Source organism: Aplidium turbinatum, chromosome 4 (assembly GCF_918807975.1).
Source record: "Aplidium turbinatum chromosome 4, kaAplTurb1.1, whole genome shotgun sequence".
Taxonomy (NCBI): Eukaryota; Metazoa; Chordata; class Ascidiacea; order Aplousobranchia; family Polyclinidae; genus Aplidium; species Aplidium turbinatum.
Window position 1 is genome coordinate 8,643,039 of NC_137475.1, and position 22,246 is coordinate 8,665,284.

At 37.5% G+C, this 22,246-nt stretch overlaps 1 protein-coding gene across 1 annotated transcript; it reads left to right on the top strand.

The window, feature by feature from the left end:
- The first annotated feature begins 1,657 nt into the window (after positions 1-1,657).
- On the top strand, positions 1,658-22,246 carry LOC145768619 (glycerol-3-phosphate dehydrogenase, mitochondrial-like). Its single transcript, XM_082580157.1, has 15 exons — positions 1,658-1,800; positions 4,925-5,093; positions 13,362-13,446; positions 13,764-13,901; positions 14,316-14,479; positions 14,948-15,112; positions 15,611-15,755; positions 16,116-16,309; positions 16,465-16,599; positions 17,936-18,100; positions 18,846-18,991; positions 19,236-19,445; positions 20,024-20,158; positions 20,680-20,778; positions 21,133-22,246. The coding sequence occupies exons 1-15, from the start codon at positions 1,690-1,692 to the stop codon at positions 21,250-21,252; spliced, it is 2,181 nt and encodes a 726-aa protein (XP_082436283.1). The 5' UTR covers positions 1,658-1,689; the 3' UTR covers positions 21,253-22,246.

Sequence of the window (22,246 nt, forward strand, 5' to 3'; positions counted from 1 at the left end):
AAAAAAAGCACTTGAAGTTACTGATATCCTGGAAACTTCATTGGAAAAAGTTTGTTCATTTAATTTGCTTGCCAAATTACCATAGTTATTGACATTTGCATGGTTTAAAGAATTGATTGCTTGTCAGTTGCTCATTCTATCAACAGTAAAACCACTGCTGTGTGTAACCAATGTTTTGATATATACTTGAATCTTGAAGTACTGGTAGTCATATGAGTCTAAGGAATTTTTATTGTGAGTTTGAATGCCTAAAGAAATTGGTCTCACAAGTTACCCATGAGTACTCTTGATATATATGTACCGTACCTGATTTACCAATGCTTTGGCTGCACTTTGGATGATAATTATTATATTATATATACATATAATTTATGGGTAAACTAATTCAGCCGTATTTATAGAGAATTTGATCTAAAGTTGCACAGGTTTCTACACACTAATACAATAAATTCAATTTATAAAACAGGGGTGGCAGCAAATGACCAAGTCAGCTGCCAGACAAGATGATTATATATATAAGTAGCCTACATATAGTAAAGTCTAAGGAACATAGAAAGAAGTAGGCTTTGTAGAAATTCATGCATACAGTATGGTCTGTAGCCTAATTTGCTTAATTAGCACAGTTTGTATAATATAATTTTGATTGCACAAAAATGCTTGAAAAATTGCTTATACTGTATAGGGTAGGGTGGGGTGAATTGGGTAGGTGGGGTGAAATGGGTATGCTGTACAAATTACTCCATTATACTTTTTGTAGGGATGGTACAATGATCTTTTTTTGCCATGAAATACCACATTGCATTATCCAATTAATAATCAAAAATTTGATTCATATCATTGCATTTTTCATGGTGATATTGTAAAAAATATTTGGAAATTTTTTTTTTTTTTTTGAATTTTTTATTTTTGAAAAACTTTTGATTTTCTTTTTGCAGCTTTCTGTTCTAATGTAACATACCTGTAATAGGTTATCAGTACACAAGAAAGTCAATTTCTGTGACTTTTATAAAACATATTTTTTAAGCTATTACAAACGTGGGGTGAAATGGGTATACTGACATTTTCTGTTTCAAAAAGTAATTTCTGTTTGATTTGATTTTGGGGTAGACCTACGCATTGTTGTAGCTATGTCCTACACAGTACACACGCCTGTCTTGTACAAATGTTTTGTGTTAATTTTGAGTTATCATAACTGCCAATTTCCTGTGTGTATAAAATTTCCTTCTCAAAAATTTGTTTTTTCCTAAAGCTCAATTTTTTTTTTTAATGGTTTTGTTGTATATACCCCTTTCAACCACTAGAATGCATAAAATAGGTATGTTAGGGTTTATGATAGGTTTACTACAGGAAACTGCTTGCATACCCATTTCACCCCAACTTTTTGGGGTGAAATGGGTATATGGGGGGAACAAAAAAAAAAGGTTACTACAGCTTTAATATTCAATTTTAGGAAAATTATCCAATAGCATTAGTTACACCAAAGACCCAATGTAACAACCAAAAAAAATATTTAAGTGATCCACCAATAGCAAGATTACACAGCCCAAAATATACAAAAAATATACTCATTTCACCCCACCCTACCCTAGTGTATATATATGTATACCTGTACAGTGTACACATTATTTAATATAGAACACTGTCTATTTACAGCAATAGAATGAAATTTTCAATACTTTACTAACTGAAATGTATAGTGGCTATAGGCGCCTACTGAAGTGGGCAAAACTTCACAGTGCTAAAATTGCTGCTGGAGTTGGGGTCAGTGGGATTCTGTTATGGCAACTTGGGGGCAGACAGGTAAGGCACTGAATTTTTTTGTTGTTGGTATTATAGAGATAACATCTTTTTTTTGTGCAGCTCATACAAGGATTTTTAAAGAAATAGATACGAAGGCTCTTATGACGTCTGACAATAGAAAGGTTTCTGCTTATCGTAAATAATCTCTGTTTATGACAAAATGACAATTTACTGATAGTAGTTTAATAAACCTTGTTATGATACCCTGCATTGCGCTTTTAGCATCAGGCCTGGATATTTACTGCATGCAGGTTATTATACTTGTTAATTCACTACTCATAGCTTATTATATACTTGCTTTATATCTAGCCTACTGCAAGAGCTTTGTTGAGAAAAGCAGCTCACTGGTAACTTTTCAACTGTCTTTCCAAACAAGTATTCTTTATATATATATCGTATATATATATGCTCTAGAACATGCTCTATGTGATATTTTCTACCTGTCTTCTGTAGCTGACTGTACCAGCTGCGCTATAAAACTTTCTGCAGTTTTAAAAAGAACCGCATGTTTAATGCGCTGCTAACTACCGTCTCGGCAGTGTCATGAGAATAAGGCAATCATTGCGAGCCTTTGTATCTCCTTCTTTAGATATCCCTGAGCTCATAACTAGATTAGTCATGGTCCAAAGTAGGGTGAAACAGCCTGTGAAGGTTATTTTAATAATATAATATAAGATATTTTTTATTTTGTGTGCTTAAGATATTGACATTCAAATCAAATTGTTTAGTTTTATGTATAACTACATCCTTTGTCGATTTTTAATAATGTTAGTTTAAATCATGTATTTAACTAGCATTTCAATAAGCAATGTTGTTGTGTTGACTGCTTAAGTTATTAGTTTAGACTGTTTTGTCAATAACACATTGATTAGTACGGTAGTACATTAATTTGTTATACAGTCAACCCCGCTTAATCGGACCAAGCTAAATTGGTCCAATTAAGCGGGTGGTCCCATTAAACGGGGAGAACAAATTTCGTTATTTTTTTCATTGTTTTTGAAAATAGTTTAAGCATTTTACAAATGCGGCTATAAACACAACCAAAACACCATCAACAATCAAAACAAAATACAGTACTGTACTGTAGTCACTGGAAAAATGCATCAAGGGTCGTCTGTCTTTTGGCTTTATCAGCAATTTTTCGGACTGTCTGAACACAAACATCCAAATGCTTGTGGAGGTCTTGTTCGGCTCCTTGTTCGACAAAATATTTTTGGAGTATTGCAATGCAATGCTTGGCTTCACGATGGGTTACCTTAGGCAAAGGTTCGGCCTCATCATCTTCTTGGTCGTTGCCTTCTTCTTCATCACCAATTTCGCGATGCCTTGCCACGATGTTCTCCGTTAATTCTTCGTCACACACTTCCTCCCAGCACTGTATATCGTCGTCAATACAATTGTATTCATCTCCACCAATTATGTCACTCAATGATGCATCAAAATTGATGTCCTCTACCTCTTCATTTGCTTCTGTGTGTACCGCTTGAAATCCTGCATGTCGGAAACAGTTTTGGACTGTTGTTTGACGTACATCCCTCCAGCTTTTTGCCAGCAGACTAATGGCGTCCAAAATCGAGATTTTTGAGCTGTTGTCCAATGTCCATGGCTGTTGAATTCGGATTCAAAAGATCTTCGTCAATATAACGAATGATCATGAAGATGAGTTCTTTACGATAGAGCGTCTTGAGGTTTTTTATTACCCCCTGATCCATCGGCTGGATTATTGAGGTTGTGTTAGGGGGCAAGAACTGCAACCTAATGTTTGCCAGCTCCACATGAGGATGGGCAGTACAGTTATCTACCAAAAGTAAAATGTTTCTTTTTCTCGTGCCAAACAGGCATTCCACTCCTTCAGCCAATTCGTGAACAACTCACCTGTCATCCACGCATTTTTATTTGCACAGTATGACACAGGAAGCTTCTCTGTATCTATACCCTTAAAACACCGGGTTTTTTTACTCTTTCCTATCACTAGGAGTTTTCGCTTGTCTGTTCCTGACATGTTGGCACAACATAGAACTGTGACTCTGTCCATAGCTTTTTTAGAACCTGCGAGCTGGTCTTTGCATGACATAGTGAACCATCTGGTGTTGCGCGGTAATAAAGGCCTGTTTCGTCTGCATTATAGATGTTATCTGCCTCATAGGTACTCTTCCAGCAGCTTTGGTAGCTCTGTCTCGATCCACTTTTCGGCACTTTTGACATCTGCGCTTGCTTTTTCACCACAAGCCCTTTTGTAGACTATGCTACGACGCTTCTTCCAACGATAAAGGAAGCCTTCAGAAGCTTTGAACTCCGTATCACCCAGTTTGACTGCAAACTCAGATGCTTTTGACAACAGTATCGGACCAGTAATTACCTGTCCTTTTGCCGATACCGCGTCAAACCATTCTGCCAATGCTTTGTCGACATCTGCTGATTTCGCACCTCGTTGGCGTTTACGTGAAGCTGTAGCTGCACTGCCATTATTCTCATGCTTTGCCCATAGATCTTGCAATTCCCTCTCCTGTACATGTAGCCTTCTTAATGTTGACTTTAGTAGGCCAACAATCTCGGCTGACTTCCTCTCTGACGTTCCCGAAGGCTGGTTTTTCATTTTGTTAAGAATCTCTATTTTTTTTAAGTGTTCGATCTACGCGAGTTATTGCTGCCATTTTTATTCAAGCACTAAAAGCATTCATTCATTCTTCTGTACAGTACAGTATTCGGTGCTGCATCACAATTACTGCAATTCTGATAGATGACAATTGACCTTATGAAGTGACAACAAGCGTTTGTTTATCTGTAGCCTACTTCACTTTAAAATGGCTTAGCGAGAACGTAGCACGTTGCCCATCAACAACTCTTGACGCGTCACCTCGCAGAAAAATGTACAAAAATTAAAAAACGTTAACCATAAAGGCCTATTTTAGGGCGGAGGGTGGTCCGTTTAAGCGGGGTGGTGGTACGTTTAAGCGGGGAAAATTGTACAGAAAAATGGATTTGGATTCGGGACCAGTGCAAAATGGTTCGAATAAGCGGGTGGTCCTATTAAACGTGGGCCGATTAAGCGGGGTTGACTGTATTATAAATATAAATAATTTGCTTAATTCACTGGACAGCTAAGTTCAAATTATATTTTTAGTTACCAATTTTGCAAGAAGGAGAAGTGGTTGCACCTGCTTGGACATCAAATGCATTGCCGAGCCGTGAATCTCAAATACAGACACTTGCAACAACAAAGGAATTTGACATTCTTGTGATTGGTGGTGGTGCTACTGGGTGTGGCGTGGCATTAGATGCTGTGACGAGAGGTCCGTAATGTATTTAAAAGTTTTGTTTAATGATGCATTAGTGCAGAAGTACCTTTATAGTACAGTATGTTTAGTTAGAAGTGAGTGCTGTAGGGGAGACCGGGGATAGCTCGGACGATTTTTTGAAAACAGCCCATATTTTTTTTAAATTACACACAATACACAGCAAGTTCGTAAATGTTATTTTGTTGTAAACCTTAACGCTTTGCCATAAAAGGGTAGGAGTATCGTTTGTTTCAGCAAACCGTAAATGCTTATAAAAAGCATAATTTCTACGGTCCTCAAATGTCCGAAGTCACCCCGGTACTGGGGTAATTTTGGACATGCCTGGGGTCATCTCGGACAGCAATTTTATGCAGACGTTTTGAGTTGATTTGACAGTTAATACAGAATATTTTTTTTTTTTATATGTCCAAACCATTATGTCTTTAAAATCCAATAAATTATTCAAAAGACTTGAAAATAAGATTTTGTTTTATTGTCTGTATTCGGGAATTTTATTGTCACGTTGCTGCTCTGACACTTAACATTTGGCAAAAGTATTATTGCGAACAGCAGCTCTGTCAATCCAACTGTTAATCAACTGGTCAAGTTGTATATAACCGTTAAGCTTCAGCTTGACAAACATTTAAAATTAGGACGTGGTTCAGTCGCTGTTACGTGTTGGTAGATCGCAAGTAGGTTTTTATGCGCCTGAGTGCACTAAACGATCGCTCCGCCTCGCAGGCGGTGGAAGGCAACGATAAGTATATTTTCACAATGCAGACCACGTTTGGAAGCATTAATGAAATTGTTTCATTGCTTGCAAATAGATCAAGCAGTTGCGACATAGTTGCATATCGGACAGAATGCTCTATCTTTGCATCATGGCCACCTGAAGATGCGGTCTGATTTGTCACATTTTGCAGATTTTGATTACAGCTACTGCTAGCGCTTGACTGAAATTTTTTGAGATGTTTTTACTTTTTGCGGTTTCCTAATGACATGAAACTTTTTTGTTGCCTTGGGGAAGCAATAGCAAATGAGAAAAAGTAAGTTGAAAAACGAAAAATCAGACTGTTATTAAAAATTAACAGTCTGACTAAAATCTTCGAAATCAAATTTTCTTTGTTTTTCAACATGTGAAAATGTTAAAACCTAAGGTGTCGTCTGGAGAAAAGAATAAAGAAAGCGTATAAATCTAATTTTTTGAAAAATTTGTTTAAACGTTTGCCCACAGTTAGAAAAACCTGGAAATTTCTGCAAAATGTGACAAATCAGACCGTATCTTTAGGTGGCCATGTTTGCATCTATCGTATTCTAGCCACGGGAATTCGCTCTCCCACGATTTTTGATAGCTTCTCCCTTCAACAGCGCTTATCCTGCTCGTGCTCGGTTCTTCCACCGGCTTCAATTTTGAACGCTTTTTCAATGGCATCTTTAAGCTGAATAAAACTGGAATGTCGGCGAAAAGTTTTACTGGACGACTTTTCGTAATTTTTTCTATGATGTAACAAGCAACTGCTATGTCAGACCAATAAATTCCCGCCTCACAGTTTGTCACGCATTGACACGGTGACGCAATATTATTGCATGAAGTAGATGACAAAGTAGAAATTAAAGCATGAAGTAGCTGACAATACACTCCAATTGAAATCGGAAAATAATTCAAAATGCAAAATGTTGAGTAATTGAAAAGGGTTGCTTTTGTTATTGGGAATTGGCAGGGCGTGTAGCTTTCCTCGAATAGAATCATGTAAACGAGTAAATTAGCAGAACGTTAATAATAATAATAATAATAATTTATTTGCATCAGACAAAGCTGTCCATATCCAAAACAAAACAACAAAATAATACACAAACTGCAAATGCACAAATAACGAACAACAACAACGAAATAACATCAAAAAATAACAAAATAATACACAAACTGCAAATGCACAAAATCTCAATAAATAGGCTATCTACTGTTACAAGTTTACAGACAATGGTACGGTAGCGTTACAAGTTAGAAGAACTGAAAGTATTGAGAACGATAAAAACAATCAGATGACATGGCAGCCATCAAAACTAGTTAATAGCATACATAGAATTATTATAATGAAGACGGTAATTTGATATACGATGGCAATCAGACCTCATCAGGGAGGCAACAATAGAGTTAGACGATACTTCGCATCTTCCAACAAAAGAAAAAACATATTTACGAAGTAATGCATCAAATGTTATGATGTTACACAAGACTTGATGTTCACGTACGCTATAGTGTTTAGGCAAATTATGTATAATTCTAAACGCATTATTGAAGGCAACACGCAGACGATTAATGTCACGTTGATGATAATTTTCCCACAGATGACATGCATACATTGGAGTACAATAAGAACGGAATAGAACATTTTTAATATCACTGGAGCACTTGTAAAATTTGGATTTTAATTTGTTGGCAGAACAGTAGATTGATCGCACTTGTCGATTTATATCCTTGTCGTCACACATTGCCGTGTCAAGAAAAACACCCAAATATTTGACACTGTCTACGAATTTGATCTCACTTCCATTGAGCCGTACAATTGGATTCATATTTAACTTTAAGTGTTTTGTTTGGAAGTACATAGCAAATGACTTTTTGCAGTTAAAAATGACATCGTTAGAAAGCGCATAATCTTCACACACATTCAAGATACTCTGCAGACCATGAACACTTGGAGAAATACAACAAATATCATCAGCAAACATGAGATGATTAACAAGTGTATTACCTATGTAACAGCCTGCCTTGGTTTTGCTTAACACAGTCGATAGATCATCCATATACACGGCAAATAAGTAAGGACTGAGAATACCACCCTGTTTGACACCATTGCTGACAGAAAAAGACTGTGAGTAATGACAACCCCAGCGTATGTACATCCGCTGATGGGTATACCAATAAACTACTAGACGAACAAAGCACATTGGCACTCCTCGTTGAATTAGTTTCTTGAATAGGAGGTTGTGGTTTACCCTATCAAATGCTTTCGAAGAATCTAAGAATACAGAAAAAACAGGACTTCCACGTTTTCTGTAGTAAGACACAGCTTGCTTAAGTACAAAAATGCACATATCTGTGCTATGCTTAGGTTTAAAGCCAAATTGATTATCGTTTGTTGTGAGATAGTCATTAATAAAAAAAAGTACAACATGTTCAAATAGTTTAGAAATGACAGTAGCAAGAGCAATAGGTCTGTAGTTTGCGATGTCTCTAACGTCACCAGATTTGTTTTTAACAATGGGAACTAATTCAGTTTTAAGACAAGCATTTGGCACATACCCATAAATAAGGCACATATTAAAAAATGATGAAAGATATACACTGATACTGGAATCTGCATAAGCAATGTGCTCAGAAGATATTTTATCACAACCAACAGAGCAATTTAATGGCAATTTATGAAGCAAAGAAGAAACTGTGTCAGCAGAGGTCAGAAATTGTTTAGTATTGTGATAGCCATGTATATCATTTAAGTGCGATGAAACAAATTCTTCATTGACAACTTTTTTACCAGTCGAGTTTAGCAATTTATTAAAGTGACACATCCACATGATCGAAATGTTTTTACTTCCAACAGCACTTCCGACAGAGGTAGGTAATGAACATCTTTGTGATCCAGACTGTCTAATTTTATCCCAAAATGTTTTAAACGAGGAGTCTGCATGAAATGCTTTGGCAATGGCATCTGCTTCATGCTGATCTCTGTTACTTTTGCACTTTCGTAGAGAAGATTTGAATATTTTACGAGTAGCAGACATGGCCTTGTGTATGCTGCCAGTTTTAGGTTTGCCACCTTCAACCCAGTCCAGGTACTTAGCTCTGGCTTGCTTGTGGAGTGACTTGACAGTATTGTTCCAACCAGGAGTTGAATAAGTAGATATTTTCTTGTTTTTAACTAAAAGAACTTTTCTTGAGGCATCTAGGAGGACCTCCACGATACTGTCATAAAACTTGTCAATCTCCTTTAAATGAGATTTATCACAGCAGAGAGAGTTTTGACATATGACAGAATCAGCTTGCAAAGAAATATGAGCTAACCTGTGTTTGGTTTCTTGAGCATAGCGTTCTAATTGCAGCTGAGATGCTGCTTTCCAAGAGAAAGTATTTGAATTGGTATATTTGGGATCAATGAAATCCAATTTTGGAAGCGACTTACAGTTGAAATTAACCGATAAGGGTCGATGGTCAGATATAATATAGTCATTGAGAACTTCTACCTTACAGATGGATTGGTGTAGAGCGGTGGAAGTGACACAATGGTCAATCCAGCTACATGTCCCATGAGCATCACTGATGTAGGTAAATGATTCAGCAGGTAACAGGGCCATGTCAGAAATAATCAGGTCCTGGTCTGCACAGAAGCTTTTGAACATGCTTCCAAACATATTTTTGTCACTTGCATTAAAGTCACCTAGGATACAAGTGTTGTTGCTTGGGCAGTCAAAAAGCATACTTTCTAATTTACCCAAGTATTCTAAATATTTGTCTTCATTGTTATCACAGCAGTAAGGTAGATAGACATTTATAAGGACCATGTCTGCTTCCCCTATTGCAACTTTAAGGCCAATAATAGATGAATCATCACTTTGAAAAACAGAAGCAGGAATACTTTTACTCCATAGGATGGCAGTGCCACCATAAGGTCTACCTGTATTCATCTTATCAGAAAAGTCCATTGCAGAATAACCATATGCATAGTGATTTTTGCTAATTGTAGAAAGGAAGGCCAGGTTTTGCTTAGCCAACCAGGTTTCCTGCAGCAGTATGATATCATAATCCTTGCATAGTAACTGAACATCATGCAGAGATGATGCCACACCTCTGCAGTTGTATGAGACAGCCTTTAATTGTTCTTTATTGTTACCTTCCATCAGGAGTTTGTGTGGTTGTAGGCTCTATCCTAAAATTCTTAGAAGCATTGAAGAAACGTTTTACCAAGATACCAGTAGGCCAGTTGGCAGTATCCAGACATGTTTTCATTGGAATTCCTGAGACAGAAACTTTAAAAGAACAGTAGTGATCAAATTTTGTTTGCAACTTCATGCAGCTTATATCAGTGGCTTCAGGAAATTGCTTCGATGCAAAAGATGTGATGGTTTCTGAAGTTGTGTCTGGCTGAAGCCTTGATACAAAGATGTGTACAGGCATGTGTATGGCTTTTAAACTTGATGAGGAATCAAGCTGGCCCAGACGGGGCTTGCGCCGTCTTTTCTTGACTGTAACCCAATTATCCTTTCTGACATTAGATTCAGTTTGGACTTTATCAGAGGTAATCTTGTGGGGATACTTAGGATGATTATCCACTGTAATCATGGAGTTGTGTCTTTTCACTACATTGGAATATGACTGTTTAGCAGGATCAGTTAGTAACAGTGTAGCTGGTTGTTCAGTAGTTGGAGACACACTTACAGCCACTGCCTTTTCATGTAAGGGTTTGATTTCATTAACCATTGCTTTCAAATCAGATATGGAGCTGGTCAATGCATCAATGAAAGAGCCTTCAGATTCCTTGGAATGTTTCAATTGCCTCATGTCATTTTTCAGTGTGAGGATGTCATGAACCATGCTTGCTGCATCTACATTGTGAACATCAACAGATGGGAAGTCACATGTGGCTGTGACAAAAATTGGAGTTTTAGACTGATCATCATGACCTGACATTTCATGCAAAACTTCAAGAATATCTTTCACAGATTTTTCCAGCTTTGAGGGGCCTTTTCTAGTCACCAGTCTTTTATTGCTCTCATCTTTGTAGACTTTTTCATGCAGTACTGATTTTGCTTCTGCTATGATATTTTCCTCATAATGATCACTCACAAGCTTGATGATGGTGTCACTATCAACCATGCTCATACGATTGTACACAAACCACAGCAAGGAGTTGATTATTACTTCCTTCATGTTGTTTAGACGTATTCAAATTCACTTTTTACTTCAATTATTATCATTACAACAAATTTTAATTAAATTTCACTCTTAATTCACCTTATTCAAATAGAAAAAAATAGTTAAAACCAAATTCAAATAGTTAAAACCAGGGAGTCGAACCGTTTGATTTTTCCGGTTCGGGTCCGGTTCTGGTTCAAAGATTGTTTCAAAATTAGGTTCAGTTCCGGTTTGGGTTCGCAGAAACTTAAAACCGGTTTTATAAGTTCCGGTTCGGGTTCGATAAAATTAAGCCTAGGCCTACTATTGCCCAACTACTAACTAGCCCAATTGGGCGTGAAAACCGCAAGGTTGGCAACACTGATCTCAACACTGCTTTGCTCAATTAACTTGCCTTTGTTGTTTGTTGCACAAGTTTCAATCAAACTACATTGTCTATGATGTCACAGAACAGAAGTTGCTTACCTCAAAAAATTCCTCTCCAAAGCATCGATGATAGTGGATCGTGTGTTACGGAATAGGCTATAATTCATCCGTACAATGTGGCCTCCAAGATAACAACATGCTACGTACAACTTCACTTACCACAATGCGAACAATGACGTAATGCTGGAGTGAACCGCTTTTTTCAACCGGTTCGGGTTCGGTTAGGGTTTAAGCTAACTCAAATTTTCGGTTCAGTTCCGGTTAAAGTTCAGACAAAATCGCACCAAAACCGGTTCACAAAAATCCGGTTCGGGTTCGGTTCGACTCCCTGGTTAAAACTGCTACTTTACTAAGTGCACTTTTTAAATAAAACTCAAAAAGTTTCGAAAATTGCATTTTTTTAATGAAATTTGAAAATAGATATTCATTTAGGGGGTGGAGCTATCAATCATTGAGATAATTTTATTTCCAAGTATTTTACAGCTGGCATAATTTATAGCGATATTATGAGCAGTTTAAAAATTTTCAAAAAAGAGTTTTGAAGGAGGCAATAGAAAGATCGTATTTTATTGATTAGCCTAATAAATCCCATTGTAAACCTAACGAATGTAACAATGACTTATGACAAGTAACAAATAAAATGATCGCAACAACAAGGAAAAAACTCGTAGCCACGTGTTGCGTAATCTTCACGTAGCTTGCTTGATGTTACGCAAGTATCATGCTTGTGACAAAAACAATCATTTTCTTCGGAATACTGTATTGGTTCACCTCTTGCTTTACGTTGACTTGAAGCGAAAACTAATGATCAAAAAAAGATTTAAACGTCCGTACATTTATTTGCCGTAAGTAATGTAACCTAAACGGGTGGCTGCCACCCCGCCACAGCGATTACGGGGTGGCATGGCCACCCCGTAATCCCGTAAGTCGGCGCCAGTGCTTCGGCCATTGTGTCCGAAGTATCCCCGACCACGTGACTACAGGTAAATGAAGAAAATATGGCTACCTGATTAACTGCTGGTCAAAATCATCACTTGCTTATCTGAGTATTGCTTTCTAACTACAACCTCAATGAATAAAAAGTTTGTTTTGGTTAACTGCAACGGAATTATGACCTTACACGTACAATTTTGAAATCTTGATATCACTGATAAAATTACTTTTTCGGCCTCAACTTCCTAAGAAAACCAGATATACTTGCAAACTTTATCCTGATTTGTAATGGAGCCACAAAGCTTTGGTAAACGTGATTTAACAATACTCTACTGTGACGTCAAATGCCTTATCCGAGGTATCCCCGCGTCCGAACTATCCCCGGTTTCCCCTATTTGATTTTATATTTATGCATTGATGTAACCTGGTGTCGCTTGTTTTGATCGTTTTTTTCATAAGCTTGATTGATGACTGATATGGTATTTAGAAATAAATATTTACTTTGCAAGTAATTGGATGAATCTGCTTTTGGGGTTGTAATAATACTGACACTGTCATTATTAATATTATGTAATGATACCTGCCAACCCAATAGTCTGCAAGGTGTGGAGAGGAAGACTTTGTTCTCGACAGACAGGCCACACCCTCAATATGAGAATTAATTCATGTGCCCTGTATAACCAAAATTGGTTGATATTGATGTATAAACACCATGTGTTGTGCTGCCATATTTTTCCCATTGATGATTGTGTATTTGCTTCACTTATTGAGAAAACTTTTTTGTTAAAATTCTATATACCGTGCACTCATGCAATGCTTTTTTATGGTATATATGTTAATCAAGTAAATGTATATACATGTCTTATATTTTTATTAGTATTTGGCGGCAAAGCATTATTTAGTTATCTCAGATGTAAAAATATGTAGAATTTTTTTGAAATTTTGTTATGAAAGCTTCACTTTTGAACTTATAGTTTTCTCCTTTGTTGCAATGTTTTTGTACTTTTTAGGTTTCTCTACAGCCCTTGTAGAAAAATATGACTTTTCTTCAGGAACAAGCAGCAGAAGCACAAAGTTAATCCATGGTGGTGTGAGGTAACAACGGTGTTTGTATAGTATCATATCTATATTCTATAATAAAACTATTCCTAACATGTATACATAACATTGTAACAATGTACATTGCCTGTCATCTATTGATGTCAAAGCAATAACAACAGCAACTTTTTGTGACCGGGTACTGAATGAAACTCTCTCAGCTTATCACTCAGCGATACAACTGACAACGTGATTACAACTGACCCACGTGAGTCGTACATTGTACGACTGTACGTGGGCTTGATGTTAAATGTTTTCTTCAAATTTTATTTTATATTGTGATAAACTTTTTACAAGTCTATTTTATTCATCAGATATTTGCAAAAAGCTATTACGGGATTGGATTATGAGCAGTTTCATCTCGTCAAGGAAGCACTTCATGAGCGTGCCAATCTACTGCAGATTGCACCCCACCTATCAGCACCCCTTCCTATAATGCTTCCAGTCTACACGTAAGTCTTGTAGCATCAACTCTCAGATAATGACAAAATAATTTGTACAGAATGTTTTCTTTCCAACTTTTCAAGCATATATCTCAAGATATAGTGAAAATTGCTCTGCTTCACCATAAAGAAGTATTTCCACATTGTTTTGTCTGTTTGTTATGGCATAGAATGGTGCTTGTGTGAGATTATCTGTCAAAGTTGTAAATCAAACAAAGATTCCAATCTTTTGTTTATAGGTTGAACATCTCATATTTTACGGATACCGGATTACCGGTACCATATAAAATGTGCGCTTAATTCAAAATTCATGCTACATATTGTGCAGAAATGACAATATCACTGGCAGCATAATTGTTTATCGGTAGAGTCCCATGAGCATATTTTTAAACTTCACTTAAAACCAATTTTATTTGCTTATAGGTGGTGGCAGGTGCCCTATTTTTGGGCCGGCATAAAAGCCTATGACTTGGTTGCTGGGAACAAGTGTGTCAAATCAAGTTATTTTTTAACAAAAACCAGTGCTCTTGAGAAGTTTCCTATGTTGAAAAAAGAAAAGCTGAAGGGTGCCATAGTGTATTATGACGGTAACTTCTAACCTGGTATTTACTTTGCTGGAAATAAAACAAAAAATGGATGTTACTTTGGTCTAGTAGGACTTAACATCATTCAAACTAAATTTGCATAACCAAAAACTAACTTTCTTTCACTTTTTTCAAAGATTTCTTTTTGCTGCAAATATGCGACTTTTTTCTTTCTTTTTTTTCTTTCTTTTTCACCAACAAAACAAAAAATAAACTGAACTGAACTGTAGGTGATTACTAGCCATTGATTTTATTGAAACCCAATCGACTTGGGGATTTTTACTATAAGTTTAAAAAAAATAAACTAGACAAATTCTCAGATCTATGATGGAGAGCAACATTTCCGTAAGATGGTATTCATTCGGTGCAAGTTTTTGAAGCTTTGTTACACTAGGATTCTGGTAGCGGTAACGTTACGTTAATAACTTTACCGATAACGTTATGGTTACCGTAATGCAATTAATTTTGAAGGTCAGCACAATGATGCCAGGATGAATATTGCAATTGGGTTGACAGCTGCAAGGCAAGGTGCCTGTCTAACCAATCACACCGAGGTACTCAATTTGCTCAAAGAAACAAACAGAACTACTGGTCGTGAGAAGATTTGTGGAGCAACAATCAAGGACGTGGAAACAGGTCACTTGAAAGAGAAAAGATTTACTCAACTGACGTTTTGGTCAAGTCCTTTTTTATAAAATCAAAATTTACCGCCGGCCGGTTTAAGTATTTTTCAGAACTGTGACTGCACGTGAAGTTTATAACAATTGTCGTTTCAAAATCGCACTTATTATTTTTAGTTTGTGGTATATACATATTGTGTTTCTTTCGTTGCTGATTTTTTAGCCAGGAAATGTTTGGCCAAAGGATCCTGAATCAAAAACAGCATATTTGTAATATTTTTTTTCATCAGGAAGGCACTTTTCCCAACTAACTACCCATGAAATCCAATTGATGTATTTTCTTGAAGAGTTAATATCAAAACTGAGAAGTGAGAAAGCGCTTTCCGTTCTTTAATTTTATCAGCTTTCAATTCTTTATAACTTAGGCCGTTGAATCGCTGGTAAAATAGCCTACACCAAAAAAGATGATAGGTTTTATTTGAATTCGTTTAAAACATCGCCAATTTTTCGTTAGGCAACACATTTGACGTTCGAGCAAAAGCAGTGATCAATGCTACTGGACCTTTTACCGATTCCATTCGTAAGATGGACAACCCAAAAGTGGCCAAAATTTGTCAACCCAGCGCCGGAGTGCATGTGATTCTGCCGGGGTACTACAGGTATTGGAAAATTCTTTTAATTTGTCTTGAATTGGTTGTGATGAACAACATCATTTTTTCAAATGTAAGTGTTTTTGGTGATTATGAATTAGCTTTCCGGGTTATAACTTTAAATTTCTTGCACTTTGTATTTAGAAGTGACCGATATAATTAATTAAAACATGTAAGCTTGAAACCGAGTTTCAACTCATGGAATTTTTTATGTATTTGTGTTATATTCTTCTCGACTCGTATTTGATAGGCTAATAAACCTCTTTTAATCAAACATACGTTTACCAATTTATAAAACTATTTAAATTCTTAAAATCTTTCTTGTTTTCCATTTAATTTTAAACTACATCAGATAAATCATTATTTCAGTCCAGATGCCATGGGGCTTCTAGATCCAGCCACATCTGATGGGCGCGTAATCTTCTTCCTGCCATGGGAAAACCTGACCATTGCTGGTACCACAGACTCCCCTACAATGGTCACTCATCACCCCGCTCCTCGGGAGGCGGATATTCAATTTATTTTGAATGAAATTGAGCATTACCTGAGTCCTGAAGTCCACGGTAAATCGGTTTTTACGTTATTTCACTGTGATTGAACGTCAGGTTAACAAAAGCATATTTCTTTTTTCGAAACTTGATAACTTCTACTCAACCTTTCTCTTTTTTGTGGAAATATTGAGAAAAAAGCAGAAAAGAAAACTCGCATTTATTTACAGTACGACGAGGGGACGTCCAAGCAGCTTGGAGCGGCATACGACCTCTAGTGATTGATCCCAACTCAAAGAACACTCAGTCTATTTCAAGAAATCACGTGGTTGAAGTAAGCAAGTCGGGACTTGTCACGATCGCAGGTAAGCTTGCAGCAATAATGTCGTTTCCATCCCTTACAATAATTTGACAGGTAGTGGCCATAATCTGGCGAAGCTAGTGAGAAGCTAATTTAACTGAAGCCACGTCTACATCGGAGCAAGAAAATGTGTTTAAAACAAAATCGTACATTTGGTTGAAACAGTTTGTACTTCGTTTAGCAGAAGAACGCGTCGCTGGTAACGTGCGCCTGGCTATCTTACCTGTTAAAGACATTACTGTCATCCACTTCTCAAAGCTTGCTAACTCTGTCTTTACACACCAGCTGCACCTAACTGATATTATCAGCATGTGTTAAGGAAAAAACAACGTTTATGTACGTGATTATTTGGGGATTGAACTATTCTCCTTTATTTGCTACACAAAGGGCCTTCAAAAGAAATCCTTGAGACAGGCAAAAGCCATTGGCAGTTATAACATGCAAAACAGTTTTTTTCACTGTCAGAAACACATAGAGAAATCAACAGATCTCTTTTTACTTCCATCCGCCGGTTACTGCTCCCTCCCTAATGATTCAAGGGTCTCGTCGTTGCTTTTGAGTCTTGGCACAGTGCTCTTGCTGGGTCCTCTCTCGCAGGTTGTACCCAGACAGCAAAGTCGTTTTTTACTCTGGGCGTCTACGTTGGACGTCTACAGACGTTGAATCAATGTAAAAACGGCTGATTTGCTGTCTCAGTAGTTGCACTGTGAACCACAAGGTCGTGCTTCAACTCAATGTTATTTTTACCAGTTTTTGCAGAATTTTTTTGTGGTTTGGTCAGGATGAGCATTGGGGAATTCGGAATAGCAAATCCGAATTAATTCGAATCGTAAATATGATTCGGTATATATCTTATTCACTTTTTTCCCGTCACACATTCATCACGGATGGACTGCGCGCAAGCAGTGCAGCAAATTTGTGACACAAGCGCACACACGCTGATTGGCATCGCAGTTGCCATTTAGTTTCAACATTTTCCACACAAGACTGTGATAATCTTGTTAAGAAGTTGCGAGTAATTGGCTGAGCCCGAGTTTGTTTTGTCTTCTTCATTTGAAAAAATGCTATTGATTATCCCACTTAAAAAAAAATTATAACATTAATTGTTGTTTTGAATAACCGCAATAAGATTGAAATTTTGTCCTGTTTTGAAGATACGACATTAAAAACATATGTTGCAAATTTGACATTTCACTTTGATCGCTTGTACCCAGACAGTAAATCGGTCGTTTTTAAAAAACTAAAAACGGGTACATTCTATTGTTATCCCATCTAACTCAGTCATCCAATGTGAGGAAAAATTTCACGAATCTGTTCTAACATTCTCTCACTTCACACAGGTGGAAAATGGACAACCTATCGCTCTATGGCGCTGGATGCTGTGGATGCAGCGATAAAGAAATGTAATCTGAAGGAGAAACGACCAAGTGGAACAGATGGCATGATCTTAGATGGTGGACACAACTGGACTCCAAACTCATACATTAAGTTGGCTCAAGATTACGGTACGTCGTTTTATACTGTAAATGTTGACATAAAAAGCAATCACTCTGATAAAATGGCGCATCTACTATACTAGAACCGTGTCCCACTCTAATTTACTGTGCATAGAAATAGAAAACTTCCAATTTTGAAATTCTTGTGAAATTCACGAAAGTTTTTGAAGGGGTTGCAAGCTCAGTAAAGCTTTTTTTTTCTTGAAATTCTCTTTCTACCGTTGTATGGCAGTTTTCCTCAGTGACGCTATTGGTATGCTGCACTCCTTCACACCGTTCATGATATTCATCGTTACTCCTCACAACTCATAACCCAAACTGACAATATCCAGAAATTTTCGGTCTTCCTGAAAGTGTCTTCGTTTAAAATGTCTACCGGTCAAAACACTCCTTCTGCTGCAGCGACCTACATGTGGCAAATACGCGGACGGGGTCTGGCAAGGCACATCCTCAGCTTCCATTTATCACCCTTCCAAGGGGCTAGTGTTAGTCATTCGCCTCCACTTTCTGTCATCCTTTATTATCTCAGCCCACGTGGTCTTGGGACTTCCAGGCTTCTTCGCGCTAGGAACTGGTACATCTCGACAATGGTTTATCCACTCGTTGCTGATTTTTTTTTACGTTTTGATTGTATAATTTAGTCAAAACAATGCTCAATGACGTTGCATCCTATTTCGCAAGTGTGTTTTTACTGTCAGGTGAGGTGATACGGAGTGTTACTGTTTACACAGCCTTTCACGTTCTTTGCTTGTAGGCTTGGAGACTGATGTGGCAATGCATCTGTCCAAAACATACGGAGACCATGCCGAAAGTGTAGCAAAGATGGCAAAAGTTACTGGCAAGCGGTGGCCTATTGTTGGACAACGGCTGGTTGAAGATTTGCCTTACATAGAGGCAGAGGTACACACCTGTGATAGTTTTTGATACAAAGTGCTCACTGCATTCGTAGCTTACTTTGAAATAGTTTTATTTGGATCGAAAGAAACTTTTGTGTGACTGAAAATAAATCAATCGATTTATACATGTACGTGATCGTAAAAAATATCGCATCGCGACTCATGTGAGATTGTGAAAACGTTTATTTGTAAACAACTTTCGTCTCTACAACGTTAGACAACGTCACAGCTCGGTTTGTTTGTCATAGGTCAGATACTCGATTCACGAGTACGCAACTACTGCTGTCGACGTGTTGGCTCGACGAACGAGGTTGGCGTTTCTCAACGCTCACGCTGCACAAGAGGCTTTGCCGCGCATCTTGGAAATAATGCGGAAAGAATTAAAGTGGTCGAACGATCGGGTTGCAAAAGAACGAGTTGCGGCTTTGCAGATGCTTTATGCCGAGATGGGTGTAAAGGTATGCCCGATGTATGACTAAGATAATTTCGGAATTGGTCCGCTTTATGATTTCTAATGACATTACTAATAACGCTTCAAGCAGTTATAGAAGTTTTTGTCGGCAGCAATGGCCGAGTGGTTAGCGCGTTGGGCTCGCAGTCGAGAGCCTGCATGTTCGACTCCAGCCACCCGCACTTGCTGTTGTTTCTCTGAGCAAGAAACTTTACGATAATTGCCTCTACCTAGTGATCGATTTCGAGTAATGTGTAGTACCAAATTTAAGTCATAAGTAGAGTAGACAACCGGAAACAGACATTGCTGTCGGCTGCAGCGTGGGTCAGGTGTATGTCGGAAAGCGTACACCGATGCATAGCGCTCATGTCCGCTTTTCCGCAATGCAGGATAAAGATATAACAAACAAACAAACAATGTTGAAAAGCATCAGCTTGTCTTGATTTTTGTGACGTTTTTACATACCAGACACTGAACTTATCAAGCTGTGTAAAATCCATAAAAAAAAAAAGAAACAAAAATTGATCGTTAGTGACCCAGAGTCATCAATTTGTATTGACCTGAGTGATGGTTTTTCAATGTTAGGCGAAAGAAAACGTACCTACATCCGGGATCGTATTGAACGCGGTTGACCTGCAAAGGTACACGAAGCGCTTCGACATGGTCGACACGAAGAAGAAAGGCTTCATAACGAGGAGCGACATTAAACACTTGTTGCAGGTGACAAAAAGCAACGTGCTATTTCGTCTGTAGATGTTAAATCAATGTAAAAAAAGATAGATTTTCTGGTTGGCATCAATGCCGTATGCTGTGAAATATCACATGTAATTTCTCTGAACTTGCTCACCATAGCTTGCATTGAAACGTTAGACTGATGTGAAGTTGTATAAAAGACTCATGAAAGCTCCGCATTGTATTGGGGTGTAGCTATCCAAGAAAGTTATCAGAATCAAGCATCAATGATTACTAAGCACGAGAAAACAAAATATCATATTTTTCATTTTCGGATTGTTTTTGACACTTGTTTAAGTGTCGAGTTTTTACCCAAAACCCCACTACATCAGACCCCAGGCTTTTGGAAAATCGAAATGGTGAGAATATTCTAAACAACAGACTCCATCATTTTGTTGGATTTTGTTGTCTAGGATAAAACACTTTAATTTAGGGTTTGTAGGCCCAAACAAATAGAGATTTTTACAAATGGCCATTAACGTGCACTCTGGTTATACTTTTCTTAACAGAGCATGGGTGAAGGCTTAGAGGACGCGACACTAACAGATATGCTCGACGAAGTGGATCTCAATCAGAACGGAAAGATAGAGTTGGATGAATTTCTTGAGGTTAGCCGAAGCATTTATGACAATCTGTGTGCGCTTGAAATTGATGTTACAATTCCGCCTTGCTTGGTTTTGAATCTTTTCCTCGGACTGACAAAGTCTCTCATAAATAGGTTATTCCAGACAGTTTTGCATTCTTGTGAAGGATTTGAACCACTGACGCAGGGCCGATTACCAAAACTGACAGAGTGAAGTTTCCTATTGTTCAAGTTTTGTTATTGGGGAATTATTCCATCCACAAGCAACCGCTGAATAGAGAGCAGTCCTGAAATGCGTTGCTTAAGCGCATACCCTGAGAGCCGAACCAGCGTCGCTTGATCTTGAGTCGGGCGCTAACCACTGGGTTTATTTTTGCAGTTGATGAGCAACATAAAGGCCGGTCACGTGGCAGCTAGCCGCTTGGCGACTCTGATGAAGCTTGGCGAAGCAAAAAGGAACAAGCATATTCCGGTTCACAGAAGTGGCGGTGGTGTGTAAAATATAGTTGACTCGTTTTTTTGCACGTGGTGTTCGTATAAATTAAAAGCTGTATAAACGTTCAGGATGTGTAAGCTTTTCACGCGGGGGTAATTTTAACAAACTACAGGATTCCAAGGATTGTTCCGTTAAGATTTATACGAAAAATCGTTTCAAAATTTTGTAAAAGTTTGTTATCTAATGTAAGAAAAGAAACGTTTAGCGACAAGTTTTTTTTCAAACTTGTGTTTTTTAGCATTATTTCCGCTGGTGAAAGGCCATACTTCCCGAATTTTTATAATTCCTGACCCATTTCTTTCCTATCTGCCTTGAGTGTTAAATTCGCGTTTTTTGCAGTTACATTATTTGTATGTGTAATGTGTATCGAGTGCTTTGTGTGTTAGTCTTGCCACCTACCGGTGTTAGCTTGCCTGTTTTTGCTCACAAGAAAGATAGCGCCTATGCCTTTTGGCCTACGTATAATAATTCTATGATGTAACACAAGGTCTGTACTGTGAAGTGGAAATGCCGTTGTGAAATTATTGTTCCCATATACAATAATTCGTCTTAATTAGTTTTAACGATGTCAAAGAGCAAAATGAGCGTTGTTATTTTTCATCTTTGAATCTGATTTTTCTCTCATCGTCATCGATTTAAAACTTTGATCGATATTTGATTTGCTAGCGAAAATTTAAACTTGTAATAGGCTAAGTAGTAAATATGGGGTTTTTCACAAAGTTGTTTTTATATTTCTTGTTTTCTGCTGTTGTTTTTTTTTGTATGCAGGACGCAGGTGCTTTTTGTTCAAAATTTTTCATTTTCTTCAGGAAAAAGATGTCTTGACTTTTCATTGCTCACACACTGTTGTTTATTGCCATTTAGTGTTGCAATTTTTGTTCTGAAGCTCTTTACAGTTCTGTGGCTTTTATTGCGTTTTCAGAGTTGCATGTTACCAAATTCTTCGTGCTGTTCTTTCTTCATAAACATAATAAACAACGTAGGTATGCCGATTTGA